Source organism: Mobula birostris, chromosome 31, assembly GCF_030028105.1.
Source record: "Mobula birostris isolate sMobBir1 chromosome 31, sMobBir1.hap1, whole genome shotgun sequence".
Classification (NCBI taxonomy): Eukaryota; Metazoa; Chordata; class Chondrichthyes; order Myliobatiformes; family Myliobatidae; genus Mobula; species Mobula birostris.
The window spans coordinates 3,084,893-3,103,686 of NC_092400.1; the positions used below are offsets into that span (position 1 = coordinate 3,084,893).

General features: G+C 43.9%; 1 protein-coding gene across 1 annotated transcript; it reads right to left on the minus strand.

The window, feature by feature from the left end:
* Positions 1 to 1,540: 1,540 nt before the first annotated feature.
* On the minus strand, positions 1,541 to 15,702 carry LOC140190942 (transmembrane protein 233-like). Its single transcript, XM_072247922.1, has 3 exons — positions 15,211 to 15,702; positions 7,484 to 7,618; positions 1,541 to 2,769 (listed from the first exon to the last, which is right to left on the minus strand). The coding sequence occupies exons 1-3, from the start codon at positions 15,388 to 15,390 to the stop codon at positions 2,761 to 2,763; spliced, it is 324 nt and encodes a 107-aa protein (XP_072104023.1). The 5' UTR covers positions 15,391 to 15,702; the 3' UTR covers positions 1,541 to 2,760.
* Between the last annotated feature and the right edge of the window lie 3,092 nt (positions 15,703 to 18,794).

An 18,794-nucleotide genomic window follows, 5' to 3' on the forward strand; every position in this document is an offset into this window, starting at 1 on the left:
CAGCATGTACAAACATATGGGTTTAACAAATGCAGCAAAAGTAGAGAAATGCAAAGATCTGCTGGAACATCTGTGACTGCTTTGTTCAGCTTTCCAAATACATCACCCAGTGCACATGAAGATTCCATATTTGCCTATATTACAGTGCATTTCTCTTTTTGCAAACATGTTTGCAAAGTAAAACCTTATTCATTCATTTTCTCTCTCCTTGATCGTAAAAGGATGGTTTCATTGGTATTGCATGAAATTCTTGGCTCACTTCAGCAGAACTTCATGCTGATTCTTCCAGTCACCACTGAATTCACATCTGGAATACAGTCAGCATCGCTTTGTGATAGATTCTTGTAGGAATGATACAATTTATGAGTATATTTACAATTTTATTTCCTTGGTTTCTACGCCTCCTCCTTCTATGGGGGAGGCGTGGGGGGAATGGCATGTGTGGAGATGCAGCCATTATCTGGTGCTGTCTGTGGAGTTCTCAGTTTCCCCCATGAACATGTACATTTCCTCCCATATTCCAAAAATGATTAATTTGTAACTGTAGATTGGTAGAATTAGATTAGGGAGGATCTAAAGCATTTCTTTTTACCCAGAGGGTGACTGCAGTTGGGAACACTTTGCTGAGGGGGTGGCGGGATCCACCCCATTTAAAAGGTATCCAGATGAGTCACAAAGGCATTGTGGACCATGGTGAGAGGGCCTGGTGGTCTGCACGGACACAATGAACTGAACACCGTGTCTCTCTTCTAGGGGCGGCTTCGGCTTCTCACTGGACAGGGTGGACTAATTCTCCACGCCCACCATTCTATGTGTGAGAGTCACTGGTGCCGGCCGTGAGCCCACTCACCACGCACGTGCGCCCTCCCTCTATTTTGCTGCCATCACTGTCTCCAACCACCTCTCTCTCTCTCTCTCTCTCTCTCTCTCAAGAGGGAGTTAGTTTATAAGGGATTGAGTGGAGCATCTGGCATTTTACAATGCAGCATTCTTTTTTAAAGAATCTAACTTGATTCATATCATTCAGCTATTCTGTAAACTGTGATGAAATGGCAGAGGAGACACGATGGGCCAAATGCCTTAATTCTGCTCCTTTTTCTTATGGTCTTATGAAGACACAAGATAAAGCAACAGTTGATAAACCCTAATACACAATATTGCTTGTAACTAGTAGAGTCGCTGCCTCACCAGAGAACTAGGTTCAATGCTGTCTGTGTGGAGTTTGCATGTTCTCCCTGTGAGTGCGTGTGCTTCCTCCCACTTGCTGAAGATAGGCTGGTAGATGAAATGGCTGCTGTAGTTGAGAGGTAGAATCTGGAAAAGTGTTGAGAATAAATGTGATGTGATGGTGGTTGGTGAAAGGTCTGTATCCATACTGTCTCTCTCGATAACTTCAAGGCAAACTCTTCACTCACATTTTCCACAAGCTCAGCAGATAATCCTGGACCTTGCATATCTTCCCCAGGAACTTCATGTTTAAAGAAAAGCCTTGAAGTATTACAGTCTCTTTATTTTAGTTGTGACAAAACTGTAAGTAACATAGACCAGAGTCACTGGTTTATTTACAAGTAACGCACAGAAAAGATAATGAAATTGTACTTCCTCAATTCTGGAAGAGAATTGAACCTGTAAGCAAAAATCAAGAATAGCACCCTCTGTTTCCACACCTTTCTTTGTTGCATGGTGTGAGAACTGGGCATACTGGGTAAACTAAATTACCAACAGCAGTTTATTGAGGTGGGGCTGAACATGTTCCTTTCAGCTCAGTCTGAAAGTCCAGCTGTACCGTATACTCACCAGCATGATGTTTTGAACCATTTTGAATTTCTAAAGCTTATTCCTCTGAGAGTTGTGTCAGGTGACAGTTTTTTCACTGTTTGGCGGGGGAGTGAATTGCTGGACCACTGATAGAAGTAGTAAGTTCACTGAATGGACTGCAGCAGTTCCAGCTGAGTGACTATCATCAAGGTGGATTCATAAGAGAATATAAGAGAATGTCATGGGGTTTATGCAATGATTTCTAGTCGATATTGACATTAATGCACTCATCAGAAACAGTGGATGGTGCACCACATTAAATCATTTCAACCATTAAACAATGAAATAAATGTAGACTTGTTTAAAACTGATCTCTTTTAACACACACTTACAAGATTTTAACATTTGCACCTGAAATATTGTCTTCATAGTAACATTTATCTTAAAAGGAGTTTCAATTTCTGTTAAAATACAGACAGAAACTTTGTACAACCAAGTCAAACATCACCTGTTATTGCTGGAGGGGTAACACAAGGGATTAGTTTCATATTAAAATCATACAGTTCTCAATCACAATTAAAGTATATATGGCATTAAATATAGGTCAAGTATTTTGATTGTCCATATAGGGTAGTTCTTAGATTTATTCTCGTGTTAAGTATATAAGAGATTTAATGTCTTTAGTATAATATTGCTAAATTATGTTGTTTCTCGTGTGTTCCTATGTTATCCAGCTTCCAAGTTTGATGGGGAAAGTGATTTCTGAGATTTCTATTGTTATAAAGTACTAAAATATAAATTTATCAAATTTTCCATTCCCTAATGATAGTAATCAATTCGTATTAAAACAAAGTAGATCTGAGCTCAAGTCAGCTTAAAAGGAGAAATCATATCAACTGCATAAACTGTATATGAAAGGCACAAATTACTCATAATTCCATTTTCATCAGGCCGCTGCTGGGGGATTTCCAAATCACTCAGTCTTTCTCAGTGATCGGCTGTTCACTGCTGCTGCAGAGGGAAAACAAACAAATAGGTTAAAAGTTGCCAACGCTGGAACAGAAAATGTCAGAAAGCCACAGCAATCAGTCATGGTGTGATGCAAGGTGATTAAGGGGTACGTGGATGACTGTCTAAAGTACTTGAATTTTCTCTTGAAGAGTCTTAAGGTGCAAAGTAATAGACCAAATGCTGGGAAGTGGGATAAACATAAAGTCCATCTTTGGTTGTCATGGACATTATGTGCTGCCCATTTCTCTATTTCTCTAATCTAATATAACCCAGCCATTAGATATAGAAATACATTGGTCTACATTTCCAGCAATATCTACTTACATTAAACTTCAACAAGCTGTTCAAATATTGTCATCAATAAAATGTGACAGTATTTAAGGCCAAACCAGATAGTTCATCCACCCACCAGACAATTATAAACTCGACATTCTGCAGATTCCAGAAATCTGGAGCAACACACAAAATTTTGGAGGAACTCAACAGGTCTGACATTTCTTTGGCATCCGTTAGTCTCATGAGACCATGGATTTGCGCCTTGGAAGGTTTCCAGGGCGCAGGCCTGGGCAAGGTTGTATGGAAGACCAGCAGTTGCCCATGCTGCAAGTCTCCCCTCTCCACGCCACCGATGTTGTCCAAGGGAAGGGTATTTGGACCCATACAGCTTGGCACTGGTGTTGTCGCAGAACAATGTGTGGTTAAGTGGCTTGCTCAAGGACACACATGCTGCCTCAGCCAAGGCTCGAACTAGTGACCTTCAGATCACTAGACGAACACCTTAACCACTTAGCTACACACCAACACGTCTGATATTGCCACAGATGATAAGACCATAATGTAACAATCAGTGCAGTAATGTGCAAAATCAGTGCAAAACAGAACGACACAAGGACTGTAATGCTCTCTGAAGTCCTGTGAAAAGAAATGTTAAAGTGACAATAACAGAACAACCGAGAAAGGTAGAATTAAGAGACCGACAATTTGGGGAGGGGGTGTGAAAAAGGTGATTGGTTCAAAAATATGATAGCAGCAGGGAAGAAGTTGTTCTTAAATCTGGACATCCGGGCTTTTAAGCTCCTGTACCTCCTCCCAGAAGGCAGAAGATAATGGCCTGAGTGGCAGGCGTCCTTGACAACACTGTTTGCTTTTCTGACGCCACACAGAGTGAGGATGGACTGGGTGGACGGAAGTGATGAGCCTGTGACAGACTGAGCAATGGTCACCACTCTCTGCAGGTTCCAACAGAGTAGAGTTATCGCCATACCCACTAAAATGATACCCTTGAGAATTGCTTTCTGTAGTGCATCTGTAGAAGCTTGAGAGGTCATGAGTTAAGGGTGAAAGGTGAAATGTTTAAAGGGAACATGAGGGGAAACTTCCTCACTCAGAGGGTGGTGAGAGTGTGGAATGAGCGGCTAGCAGAAGTGATGGATGCGGGTTTGATTTCAATATTTAAGAGAATGGCTATGGTCCGGGTGCAAGTCGATGGGACTGGGAAGAATAATAGTTCAACGGGGACTAGGTGGGTGAAGGGCCTCTTTCTGTGCCGTAGTATTCTATGATACAAGCTGAGTGTTCTCAGACACCTGATGTGCTTTCATGATCATAGCATCAGTATAGAGGGAGCAGGGGAGGTTGTTGGTGTGGTGGATATCAGAAACTTGAAGCTGTCAACCACCTTATTGTTAACATTCATTGCCTCAAAGAACCTAATAAAAGTTCTCGATTCTGCTGATCGGCAGATCTTGGCAATTTGTATTCCTGAGCATAATTCTCCAGTTTTCCCCAATCACCAAAACCTTTGTTGTGTTGGCTGCTGACAAAGCTAATGAACCTCTGGTTATATAGTTGAAAATCAAGACCACAGTGACACTAGCAAACCAGCTTCACCTTCTAAGTATAGAGTGACTTTCTCAAGACAATTATCAGCACATCTTTCATCCACTGGCATATATTTAGATTTCCGTCCTTCCTTCTTGTCAAGAGCATCGGAACAAGTGTTGTGGAAAATATCAGGTTCAGGTGTAGTATTTCCAGCCAAGCCTCACATTTCAAGAATCTTCTGTCGTGGATATTTCCAGGACATTAACAATCAATGTGTTAATAATTTAGCTGTAGTTTCAAAAGAAATGAGCTCTCTTTTGACTCTTGTGTGATGGTTTTAATCGAGTTTTCTGGCTGGTCTGGATTAGTGGATCTATTCTCATCTGCAGTTGCACCTTTCCTTTCTTGACTGATTTTGTATGAAAACATTGAACACTACACACAGTACAGGCCCTTTCAACCTACTGTAAGGTCAAACTAACTCTTCCCTCCTACACAGCCTTCCATTTTTCTATCTTCCATGTGCTTATCTCAGAGTTTCTTAAATGTCCCTAATGTATCTGCCTCTGCCTCTACCTCCACCTCTGCAGCCATTCCATGAACTCACCGCTCTCTGTGTAAAAAAACTTGCCTCTTATACTTTCCTCCAATCACTTAAAAGTTATGACCTCTAGTATTAGTCATTACCGCTTGATTTATTTAGTGATCAGAGACGTAGTGTGGTAGATTATGTGAAAAATCCAGCAGTACATTCTATTAAACATGACATCCCTGCTAAAAGCAGAGGAAGATCTGTTTACTTACACAGTTCCCTCTCAGAAATGGAACCTATGAGAGGTCTGAAAGCCAAACTCCCTGAATGTAATGAGGTCCAGTTCAATACAGGTGACGCTGACTCGACCTTCCTGCCCTGAGATGGGGTGGTGCCCTGCATGTCAGCCAGCCTCTGCTCTCCATGTGTGAGCCCAGGCAACAGGCATTGGTATTGTATGCACAGTGGTAAACTGCATTGCAAACCTTGTTCCTCTTAGAGCCATAGGGAGGCACAGCACACTCGGTCCGGGCTGTCCTCCAGCCACCCATTTAAACTGATCCTATCTTTATCCCATTTGCAGTTGCATCTTCCCTTTCTTGACTGATTTTGTATGAAAACATTGAACACTACGCACAATACAGGCCCTTTCAATCTACTCTAAGGTCAAACTAACTTTTCCCTCCTACACAGCCTTCCATTTTTCTATCTTCCATGTGCTTACCTCAGAGTTTCTTAAATGTCCCTAATGTATCTGCCTCTACCTCCACCTCTGCAGCCATTCCATGAACTCACCGCTCTCTGTGTAAAAAAACTTGCCTCTTATACTTTCCTCTGATCACTTAAAATTCTTTATCCCACATCAACTCCTCCCAGGTTCTGCCCCTCACTTACGCACTGGGGGCAATTGCCCTACCGACCTACACAGCTTTGAGATGTGGGCGGAATCCAGATGACCTAGAGCAGAGGTCCTTAACCTGGGGTCCGCGGATATACTCCAGGGGATCCGTGAACTTGGATGGGAAGAAGTAACATCTAACCTCTAGCTGAAATTTAGCATTTCCTTCAATTATGAATGTAGGCAGCAAACCCCAGCAGTATTTTAATAACTGTATTTCAATATAATTGGTTTCTTTTGTCATCCTTGGTATTTTATTTCATACGTTTAAATTCATTATTCTGAGAAAGGGTCCATGGGCTTTGCTGGACTGCCAAAGGAGTCCATGGCATAAGAAAGGTTGAGAACCTTTGACCTGTAGAGGAAAGCCATGTCACAGGGGGACGTGGAACCTCCATGCAGACAGCACCCCAGATCAGTATTGAACTGGGTTTTCTGATGCTGTGAGACAGTGGCTCTACTAAATATAATAATGCATCACCCACTATCCCTATCCCTCTTTAACTCCAAAATATTGCTTGAAAACTGTCAAAAAGAAATATGTTATTGACAGAATTGGCTGGCATCTTTCTTGTGACTGGATTGTCCCGTTACATTCTTATCCCTTTCCCCGAAGCCCAGATGATCGTAAGACCCTCGATTCCAGCTGCAACATTCTGGATCTGTGTGGCTCAGTTTTGCATTCAGCAGATTCCATACTTCACACAAGTAACAATGGGATATACTGGGAATACTTGGGGGCCATGTCATTGGATATATTTAAAGCTGAGGTTGAAAGGTTTTTGATTAGTAAGGGCGGCAAGGTTAATGGGGAGAAGGCAGGAGAATGGAATTGAGAGGGATAATAATCAGCCATGATGGAGCCCCAGGTTCAACGGGCCGAATTCTGCTCCTATGCCTAATAGTCTTATGGTCCACTCAACAATCAGGTTCTTTTGAACCACATTTGCACCTCGCACACCCCGCCCGGCCTCTTGGTGATTACTGCATCCCAACTGTGGAAGGTATTTCCAGCATGCACAGTAATCTCATTTGTATTTAACAGCTCAGTATCATGAGGTTTGCCTGCTAACTTCAGATCAAATCCTGTTCCTGAACCAATTGCTTTCGATCATCTACCCATTACACTCTCAGTCCAGGAGCAGGGTCCACACAGGTTTTAAATCGTTGACCATCGCTCTTCCTCCACAGATGCTGCCTGACCCACCAAGTTCCTCTAGCAGTTTTTTTTTAGCTTTATTACACTAGCTATTGGTTCTTTCTTATGGGAGGGAAGTAACCTTCAGTATATTTGTAGTGGAATACATCATTGACATGGATGAGTGCAGAGTGGGAAAGTTTAACAGCCTGCAGAAATTTATAAACTATTCAACAGGGTACTATCCCGTAAACTCTACGATATCAGATCTGGTTCAAAACCAGGCCAGGGTAAAAAGAATACGAAGTGAGAAGGTCCCTACCATTGAGAAGTGAACGATGCAGTAGATTGTGATCACTATTAATCCGGTGATAATCGCTGCAATGGAGACCAGCGTGGCCATGTGTCCCAGCTTCTTTCCTCCATCAACATCCCCCCTGTTGTAGCTGTGCAGGGCCTGAAGGACAGAAAGCCAGTGTCAGTGGAAAAACTCACCGTGCACTTTAACTTTGTGACCAGAGTGGAGCTTAATGCTGAGAATTTGTGGTTAAACCACGAAACGGTTCAAGGATCCTTCCTCAGAATGGAAAAACGGAGCAAACCTACCTTTGTTAAGTTGCAGAGAGGGAGGGCTGTGGATACGGAGAGTTGCAGCAGGGTGGAGGAAGAGAGAAAATTAATGAGTGGTTAGACAAAGCCATTAAGCGAAGCGTTCTGACTAACTGCATCATGACCTAGTACAGAAACTCCAGTGAATGACAATGCAAAGAGCACAGAGAGCGGTCGGTTCATCCTGTGGCATCATGGCTACAGCTCTCCCCACCTGCCCAGTGTTGTTGGAGTTCCACTCACCCACCCTGCTGGACAGTATCCCATTGCAGTTCTGACATGTGCCCTGCAGAGAGTTAAAAGGCTGGAGCAGAGAACTCTACAGAAAGTGGTGGACACAGCCCAGTCCACCACAGGCAAAGCCGTCCCCACCATGGAGCACATCTACATGAAAACAGCATCCATCATCAAGGACCCCCACCACCCAGGCCATGCTCTCTTCTCAGTACTACCATCAGGCAGGAGGTACAGGAGTGGGGATGATTAACCATTTATTCTTCTCCACGTATGTTGGCCTGACGTGCTGAGTCCCTCCAGCATTGTGTGTGTGTTACTCTGGATTTCCAGCATCTGCAGAATCTCATGTTTATGTACAGAACTGGTTTCCTAAACTATGGAAAGATTTTCTTGCAAAGGAGAGAATGGCAAAGATTCACGAGGTGTTTCCTGACTTTGATTTGTGAGCAGAGGTTAAGCAGACTGGACATATTCTCTCAAGTTTAGACAAATGAGAAGCGATTTTACTGAAATGTCTTAAATTCTCAGAGCTTCATTTCCCCGGCTATAGTGTCAAGGACCAGGCCAAGTCTCGAAGTAAAAGGTTTCTGAGTACATTCAGAAATGATATTTCAAAAGAACCATCTTAGCTATTAAGGAATTTAAGGATAAGTTGTTAGGCTGGGAATGTGGGACTGAGACAAATAAACAGCTGTTATCCTATTTAATGGAGAAGCAGAAATAAAGGATAGATTGGCGTTTTTAAAAAAGCTATCCTGATGCAGAATCTCAATCTGAAATGTCAACACTTCCTTCCTCCTCAACACAGATATTGCTTGACTTGCTGAGTTTCTCCTGAGATTATTTGTTACTCCAAATTTCAGCGCCTGCAGTCTCTTGTGTCTCCCTTTTTTTCAATATAATGTTCACCATTTGGCACTTTTGGAAATATATTCAAACTTCCCACCAAACTCTGCATGTGGCAGTTCTTCCTAACTGCATGGTGGAAAGTCTGACTTTGATCTTTGCCCCAGCTTCTCAACTATGAATAGAGTTTCTCTCTAACCACACACCAAGTTCATTACCACTGGCTTTTCCCAGAGCAACACCTCCCCAGGACTGACTTAAAGAGTTTGCTGTCAAACATAATCTTCTTCTGCACATTGGGTGAGGAAAGGTGAATTGCAGAAGGTTCAGATACCTTTTTTTCATGCAACAGTGCTGGTGAGCAGATCTCTACAATTTTATCTTCGGAGAGAACCTTATACATGCAGAATTTGTACTTATCATGTTGGGCCCTGAGAGCTCAATGTTGTGTTGGGTTTGGGAGGCACTGGAAATGGCTGCTGTTTGGAGGCTCTGCAGGATCTCAAAGGGCCTTTCCCCTTCACCCAGTACCTGAACAGGATGGGACGGAAGGCCTGCGATGGAAGGCCACAGGCGGAGCTGGAGGGCAGGTTCATGGGCACATTCTGATTGATGCTGGGCCAGTGCGGAGGCTGTGTGATGTCATACGCAGACCACAAGTACGAGGGTTTGCCATATGTTGCAGAGGGAGGTGTTAAAGAAATTGGGACAGAGGGATGCAAAGGGAACCGGATAAACCAGCAGGAAAAAGGGTAGGGATTCCAGGAGCAAGCACTCCATTCACTCCTAGAATGAACAGTGCTGGGAAAAATTACACACCTGGGCCTTTCCACTCTTCCTTCAGCTGACGGTTTCCTGAGACGACGGCTATTTGATCCAGAAGTCTGCTAAAATGTAAAGCATTGTCCTCATTAACACCCTTTGAGGAATGACCCTCCCAAAGATAGGTTCTGTCATCTCCAATACCCCCCAACCGTAATATCTGTTTGAGGCTGGATTTCAGGTTTTAACATGTGACACCATTCTTTGCAGACACAACCCACCCTACAAACTGTCTTGTTCAAGAGCTCCCTTCCAAAAAGTGCTATAGGGCTATTCAAACAAAAAAACTTCACACCATTTTAAACATCTCTTCCTCCAGGCAGTAAATCTGATCAATCATTCTAGTCAGCCCCCGTAAACATCCACTGTCTATTGCCTCAGCCACTGCACTGTAACACTTCAAACCACTTTTTATCAAGTTGTTTACTTTGTAAATACATGCTGGTATTGATGTATTTTATACATGGTATTCCATGTATACCTTGAGCACGTGGCCAAGTGGTTAAGGCGTTCGTCTAGTTACCTCAAGGTTGCTAGTTTGAGCCTCAGCTGTGGCAGCATGTTTGTGCCCTTGAGCAAGGCACTTAATCACACATTGCTCTAGTGTCTGTGCGAGGAGTGGTGCCCCACACAGACTTCCAATCTGTGTCTTGTAAGGCATGAAAATACCCGACGCAGGCCTCTCATGGTCTGAGTCGACGTTCCCTTCCCCTCCGTATCCATACCTTAACCTCTAACTTTAAGTTTTATATTCTTTATTCTTTGTTTTTCATTGTACAATGTACAAACACCACAGCAAATTCCCAATACATGAGAACGTATAGGGTGAATAAAGTTGATCCTGTAAGGGGTTACAGATTCCCCTGTTGTCTCCACAAGCTACAGTGGAAGCGTCAGTCTCCACTTGGAGATCAGTGGCGATGGGTGTGGTTGTGGCTTCTTCACCCCTCCTGAGTGCAGTAGTTGCTGTCAGTCACCAAAAAATAGGATCGGAAAAATGCTGCAGAGAGCTGTAAACTCAGGCAGCTCCATCACGGGCACTAGTCTCCCCAGCATCAAGGATATTTTCAAAAGGCGATTTTTCAAAAATGCAGCATCCATCATTAAGGACCACCACCATCCAGGAGATGCCCTCTCCTCATTGATAACATCAGAGAGGAGGTACAGGAGCCTGAAGACATACACTCAATGTTTTAGGAACAGCTTCTTACCATACACCATCAGACGTCTGATAGACAACGAACCCATGAAGACTACCTCATTATTTTTGCTCTCTTTTTGCACTACTTTTTATTTTTTTATTTTTTAATATACAGTATATATGTTATAAGTTATATATATATTTATGTGTTGCACTATACTTCCATCACAAAATAACATATTTCATGATATATGTCAATGACAATAAACCCAGTTTTGCTCCTGATTCTGACAACCCTATCCCATTGTGTCCGCACTTTGAGGGAGCTGTGGACTTGGACCCCAAGGTCTCTTTGTACATCAGTGCACTTAAAGTACTTGCAATTGATGCGTCATGACAGAATTTGACCTCCCATTACCTCACACTTTTTCTGTGAGCATTAGTAATGTAAACCTGCAGCCAGAAATGTACAACACTGACAACCCATCATCGGAAAAGTCAGGACCCATCTCCAGGGAAAGCAGAGGCAACAGCCTTAGATTCACAACAATGTCGCGAGGACTCTAGGGACTGAGAGGTTGGGAAGGCTGTGTCTTTATTCCTTGGAACACCAGAGACTGACGTGTATAAAATATTGAGAGGTGTAGATAGGGTGAATGCATATAGTCTTTTCCCAAGAAAGGGGAATTAAAAACTAGAGGACATAGGTTTAAGGAGAGAGGGGAAGGATTTAAAAATCAAAGCAAATTTATTTCACAGTGTGTACAATATGTCACTACATTGAGATACATTTTCTTGCAGGAAATTCACAGGAAAATGAAGAAATGCAATCCAGCCCATAACAGCTCTAGTTCATTCCATTCCCAACCTTCTCCCAAAACACTGCAAACTCTTTCAGGTACTCATGCAATGCCCTGTTGAAGACCACAAGGGGATCACCTCTCACCTCCCCCACTCTGTCCTAGTTTTGAATCACTGGTCTTGAATGTCACAGATCTAGCCCTCAGAAGACTACGAATCTCCTGGTACAACCACGGCTTTTGGATTTGTTATGTCCAGTATGTTCTTGAAGGCACAGACTCATCTACACAGGTCTTGGTGAAGCCAGTGACAACTGTGGCATATTCATTCAGATCTCAAGTTGAATCCCTGAATATTGTCCAGTCCACCTGCTCAAGGCAGTCCTGTGACCATATCTTCGTGGTCCTCACCACCAGTGCTGTGGACCTTATTCTCTGTCTACATGCAGGGAGTAGAAATACAAACAGGTGGGCGGACATTCTAAAGTGTGGGTGTGGGATGGAAGCTAAGCATTCTTGATGGTGGTTTAACAGTGGTCAAGTGTGTTGGCTCTTCTGGTTCCTCAGGTGATATGTTGGTGGTAGTTGGTCAGAGACTTCTTCAAGTCAGCCTGGTTAAAACCCTGCACAATGAAGGCGTTAGGGTGCACAGTTTCATGACTATTGATCACAGTGCTCAGCTCCTCCAGTGCCTGCCTGCTGTGGAATGTACACCATTACCAGGAAACTCCTTTGGTAGAAAAATAGGATGACACTTGGCCACTAGACATTCCAGGTCAGGTGGGCAGGACTGAGACAGAATTGTCACGCCTGAGCACCATAATGAGTTAATCATAAAGCATTCTCCCCCCTCCTCTGACTTTAAAAGACTCAAGTGGCTGACCTTTGCATAGAATGATGAAGCCATCAGGCTGCAGCGCTGCATCCAAAATGGTGGAAGTGAGCCATGTTTCCATGAAGCAAAGTACATAGTAGTACCAAGTGTCCCTCTGGTACTACAACCTTGTTCTGAGGATTTCATTTTTTTTCATCTGGAGACTGTACAGTACACACACAGCAGAAGTATCGGGAGTGGGGATTTAAGGGCTCTACGTTTCAATTGTACCCGTAGGCCAGCACATCTTACCTACTACCGTTTTCTTAAAGGGAAACTGCACTCATAACCCAAGTCTGCTGTCCAGAGTCCGTCGATTTTGAGGATTGATAGATTTTTTGAACGTCTTAAAACAACATTGCCTACTGAAGTACCCATGTCTGTGTCTCTGGATTTCAGTTGTAACAGTCCTAAATGATGAATCCAATTGAAGCTGCATGTAAAGGGTCACCACTTATTGGTGCCATTGTCTGGTTATCCATGCTAGTTCAGGAGCCTGATGGCTGAAGGGTAGTAACTTCCCTGAACCTGGGTTGGCGTAGGACCTGAGCCTCCTGTGCCTCTTTCCCAATGGCAGCAATGAGAAGAGAGTATGGCCTGGGTGGTGGAGATCTTTGATGATCTTTTATTGTGGCAGGGCTCCTTGGAGATGCGGCCAGTGGTTGAGGATGGCTTTTAAGTGATATACTGGGCTGTATTCACTACTGTTTGTAGGCTTTTCCTTTCTTGGGTATTGGTATTTCTATACTAAGCCATGATTCAACCAATCAGGATACTCTCTACTGTGCATCGATAGAAGTTTATCAAGGTTTTAGATGACATGCCGAGTCTGTGGAAACTTTTAAGAAATCACTCCTGCATCCTCTCAAAGTCTTTTACATCAGCCTTTGAGGAATCTAGAAAAGGGCACAACACCCTGTTGTAGCCAATCTGTATTTACAACAGTTGATAAGGACTCAGCTGAAGGACACAACATGACAGATGATTAATGCCAGACCAGAGTTAAAGATGCAGCCAAGGGCACAGAAAGGCAAGGGAAGGGTAGGGAGAAATTCCAATGCCTTGGCATCTAGGCACAGTCACCAATGGTGAGGCAATTAAAGTCAGCAATGATCACAAAGCCACAATGGGGAGACTGCAAACCTTCCAACAATCTGAAACCAGGAGGTGCTTAAAGAGAGGGGCCAGAGGCAGCCAACAGAGAGATGAAAAATAGGATGGATTTTTTTTGGTGGAAAGTTAGAAATACAGCTGGGATAATGGATGAACAGATCTTTTTTGAGCTGGAGTGCAGACAACAAAAGTTAACATGCATTTAGGAGATAGAGTGAGAAACTGCAGATGCTGGAAATCTGGAGCAACACACACACAAAATGCAGGAGGAACAGCAGCACGTATGGACGGGAATGAACAAGGTGGATAGGTCTGGGAAGTGGGGATGATGTGAGAAGTTGGGAGGTGATAGGCGGCAGAACAAAGAGCTGAACGAAATGGAATCCGATAGAAGAGGACAGTAGCCCATGGAATAAGAGGGAGCGATGGGCAAGTTGTGAAAGCAGCGGTGGGGAAGGAGAAATGAAGGGGCCAAAAGGAGAGGGGAAAATAAAATGGCGGGGGGAAGGGGGTGGTTACCAGATGTTAGAGAAATTGATCAAGTTCGAGATTACTGAGACAGGATAAGGGATGTTGCTCCTACAAGTAAAGGAGGCCGTGGACGGACCCGTCAGTGTGGCCACTAGGAGATTTTGGCTTTCACGGCAGACAGGGCGAAGATGCGTGATAAAGCAATCTCCTAAGCTGTATTTGGTCTCACTGAAGAGACCACATCGGGATACTGAATGCAATAGAATACCGAAATGCCTTATTTACTGGCGTCGTTCTCACCCCACCCAGGAGGTTCAAGCTGCACACAAGCCTGCAGTGTGGAGGAAGATGCCCTCACAATAGGCCGGGCAAGACTTTTTGCCGGCGAGCTCCCCGGTGTCGAGGCCACCATCCCTCGCCCGGTACAGGGCATGGGGTTCTGCCGGTGCGTTGCGTTGCCGCACAGTCGCCGGTGCCCTTGACTACACGGCACCGTCGCAATCCTTCCTCCAGCTGTAGCACCTGCTCTGAACGGTGGGCGGCCGTGAAATCCCCACTCACGAACCGAGATAGTGGTCACCCTCCGGCGAGCCGACAGAAAGCAGCCGGGTAATGTTTAGACATTCCAATAATTGGACGCGCGGACTCTTTTGCACTTGGAGATGGGTTTTACCTCAAGCCAAGATTAAAATATATCCCTCAGCTATTTATTGCCGGGGAGCACGTGAACTCGTAAGAGTTTAGCGATCTGCCACCCGTTGTAAAGCTCGCAATAACATGATCTGCGGACTCCCCCGGGACGGTCATGAAAACCGCTACAGTTCAATACCTCCACCCCACACACTTTTCACTAAAACACCCTGTACAGGTCGTTACGACATGACTCCGTAACCCAACAGTTCGCAAGCGGACCGAGTTCCCACTCGACAGGCGGTACCGGCAACCCCACAGCAGCCGTAAATCCAACCCACCCGGCGCGCAAGCCATCGTCCGTATGTACGGCCCGTACGTAAACCGGAGGTTCGTAACCTGGGGAGACGTTGTAATGGGAATCTCCGGTTTAAAAACGATCGGTAGCTGCGACTATCCCCTCCCCCCGCAGCCCGCTTCACCCCCCCCACCCCCCACGCACTCACCATCATTGCATACGCGAATGCCACAATGTTGACGGGATAGGACGGGCAGAAACAGGAGAGCATGGTGAGGATGAGGTATTTCCGCGGCATCTTCGCTTCTTGGGCTTCATTGTCGGTGTCGCAGACGGGGACCTCCTCCAACGATGGCTTTAAATCCGACTTGATGCCCGCACCAGACATGAGGGAAGTGAACGGGAGCTTTGGGCGCCGGACTCCGATTCACACTGGCTTGGTTGACAAACTCGGAGCAAATCGACGCTGACCTCGTTTTATCGGGTCATCCAGACGGGACAATTCGACCCCATCGCTGCCCAACCGATAACTACAAATCACTGAAGTTCCGGCGCGAGCTGAGTATTTAATTTGATTTAGTCTTCAGGAGAGGGTTCATAAACATCCATCCTCTAAAACAATTTTGTGTTAATCTATCACCTTAATTAATGAAGTTACTTTCCCCAATCACTCGGGTTCCCCAATCACTTCCACCCTTCCACAGCACCAACCACCACTACTTTATCATTTCCTCTCGGTCATTTTATATACAGACACTCCTGTCCTTGCGTCACTCTCTATGGACACGTTTAATCTAAGTATGCAAGCCACCTTCATATTTATATTTACTGTGCTTTTTATCACTGATTTTTTTCTTTATTGTGTTTTTGTGCTGCATCGGATCCCAGGTAAATTATTTTCTTCTTCACACTTGTGTACTGGAAATGACATTAAACAATCTGGAATCTCATTATTTGATTACCATCTGTAAATATTTCTTAAAGTATTTTCTTATTATATTCATTAACATTTTGCTCTCTAACAAGAATTGCTCAGGTATTCCTGAATTTTGTTTTGATAATCCCCCAAACCTTATTGAAAATGTTTAGTAAATATTTTCTCCCCAAACAGTGAAGTTTATCATCTTTTGTAGTGATTATTAATTCTATACTCCCTGCTGCTTGTGTTGACTTGCCCTCTACAAGATATTTTATTCTCTATCTTTTGGAATGATTGATTATTAATCCCCTGTCAGCAGACCTTACATCTCACTCTCTGTAATCTCCCACACTCAGTAAGCAGTGATTATTGATCTGCCACATGTGGTGACCACTGACCTCTCACCCTCAGTAACTAGGAAATATTGATCTCCCATCCTTTAATTACTGGCTATTGATCTCATATACTGAGCATCAATTTTCACACTTGACCACTGTGCTGAAGTACCAGCTAACACAAAATAATACACATTTATACAAAATGCTGTATTGCTGGATTTGATGGTACTACTGTTTGAGGTGTTGAAGGGGGTGATAATGGAGATGGTGGTTGTACTGTTTGAGGTGTTGAGATAGATGGTGGTTGCACTGTTTGGGGTGTTGAAGAAGAAGGAAGTGGAGATGGTGGTTGTACTGTTTGGGGTATTGAAGGAGAACGAGATTGAGATGGTGGTTGTACTGTTTGAGGTGTTGAAGGACGATGCCATAGAGATAGTAGTTATACTAGTTCTCATCTTCCAAATTTACACAAATTCTAAAACGATTCCAATGGATTGGAAGATAGCTGATGTAACCCCACTAATTAAGGAAGGCGAGAGATCTGTCAGTGGAGGGAGATGCTGTTATCTATTGCTAAGGAAGTGGTAACAGGCACTTTGAAATAACGTAGAACTGAGGCATACAACACTATTAAAAGTTATTTTTCCAATGTTAATCTTTTATTTAAATGGAAAAAAGCTATGAGAATTTTGTCTATTTCAATAAGTATTGATTAATCAGCCTGATGTTTTAGCAGAGTCAAAATAAACTTATGAAAGGGAAATCGTGTCTGATAAATCTGTTACAAAATTAGAGGTGTATCTAGTAAAATAGGCAAGGGTAAATGAGTTGATGTGATGTATTTGGGCTTTCAGAAATTATCAGTAAGTGGCACATTTGGGATTATCAAACCAAGTTAGAGTGCATGATTTTGGAGGTAATATACAGGTATGGATTGAGAATTGAAGACAGAAAAAGCAGTGAGATTAGGTGGGTTATTTTCAGGTTGGGAGACTGTGATTCTTGAGATCTCTAGAGTTTGCTATGGGTGAAGTCAGCTATTATGAGATAAGGGCAACAAAGAGGTGGTCGCAGGAGCAGGGGAGCGGCTAGGGATTACTTTGAGCAGTGGACTGGGCTGTATTCATGGACTCATCAGGGGATGTGAATGACTACGCCATGGTTGTCATGAAGTTTATAAAAAGCGTTGTAGATGTGTGTAACTCTCGGTTCGGCCAGCAGCTTAATCTAGAGGATGATAGCCCCCGGCCTGGCCAAACTTAAGAAATCTCCTTTGGGTGGATGCTGTGCGATGTGTTCCCTGTTACAAATCAGTACCACGACGTAACAGATAGTACACAATATGCAATTAAATGATTGAGCTTTATAATTCTTATTTTGACTATATGGTTAGTAAAGAAACAAAAAACAGAAAAGGGCCCATTCTCACAAAACAGTCTAATGTGCAATGTTGGAGCTCACTGATAAGGCCGGCCGTCCACCATCGACCTCCTCGGATCGTCTCTGACCATCGGACCCTCACACCAAGTCCACCCCATCCGGCGGTCTACCAACTCTCTCCATTCATGTCTTCTCACCTCATCTCTCCCTGGCCAAAGACTGTGAAATCCCTGCTCCCAGACACACAAGAATGAACAACATCCCTCTCATTGGATAGCCCCATGTTCCAAAGCCCCGTTATCTCTAGTCATAACCCAAACATTGCATTACATTAGCAGTGAAACCTTACAGCACATTACATGTGTTTTTGCTAACCGGATCCTCTGGATGAATTATGAGATACGCAATAGTTGAAGGCCAGATCAGTGCCATTCAGGTTTGCTGACCAAGTTAATTACTGGAGGTCCAGGTACAATTTCTGGAAAGCAATCTCATGTGTGAAGTGAGAATTCCAGACCAAATTTGAATCACTGAAGGATGCTCGACGGGTGTGGCAGGGCTTGAATGCCATCACCTCCTATAACGTGAAACCAAGTGACATATATGACAAGGCTTCGCTTCCAGAAGAACTCAATGCCTTTTATGCCCACTCTGACAGTCCGAACATGTAGGCACATTCATACACTTCCACAGGCCCTGATGACCTGGGGATTTCAGTCTCTGAGGCCAACATGAGGGCATCTTTCAGGAGGGTGAACCCATGGAAAGCATCAGGCCGAGACGGGGTACCCGGCCGAGCACTGAAGACCTATGCTGATCATCTGGCTGAAGTGTTCACTGAGATCTTTAACCTTTCACTTTGGCAGTCTGAGGTCAAGCAGGCTTCAATTATACCTGTGTCCTAGAAGGACCTGGTATTCTACCTCAATGACTATCGTCCAGTAGCACTTACATTCATTGTGATGAAGTACTTTAAGAGTTTGGTAATGAAACATATAAAACTCCTGCCTGAGAAGTGATTCAGATCCACTCCAATTTGATTACCATCATAACAGGTCAATAAAAGATGCCATTTCATTGGCTTTTTACTCAGCCCTGGAACATCTGGACAGCAAAGGTGCATACATCAGGATGCTCTTCAGTGACTACAGCTTG

Coding starts and splice junctions, on each gene's coding strand:
- LOC140190942 (XM_072247922.1), bottom strand. CDS start 15,390: ATGTCTGGTGCGGGCATCAAGTCGGATTTAAAGCCATCGTTGGAGGAG. Junction 7,619..15,210: donor CATTCGCGTATGCAATGATG/GTGAGTGCGTGG, acceptor TCTGTCCTTCAG/GCCCTGCACAGCTACAACAG.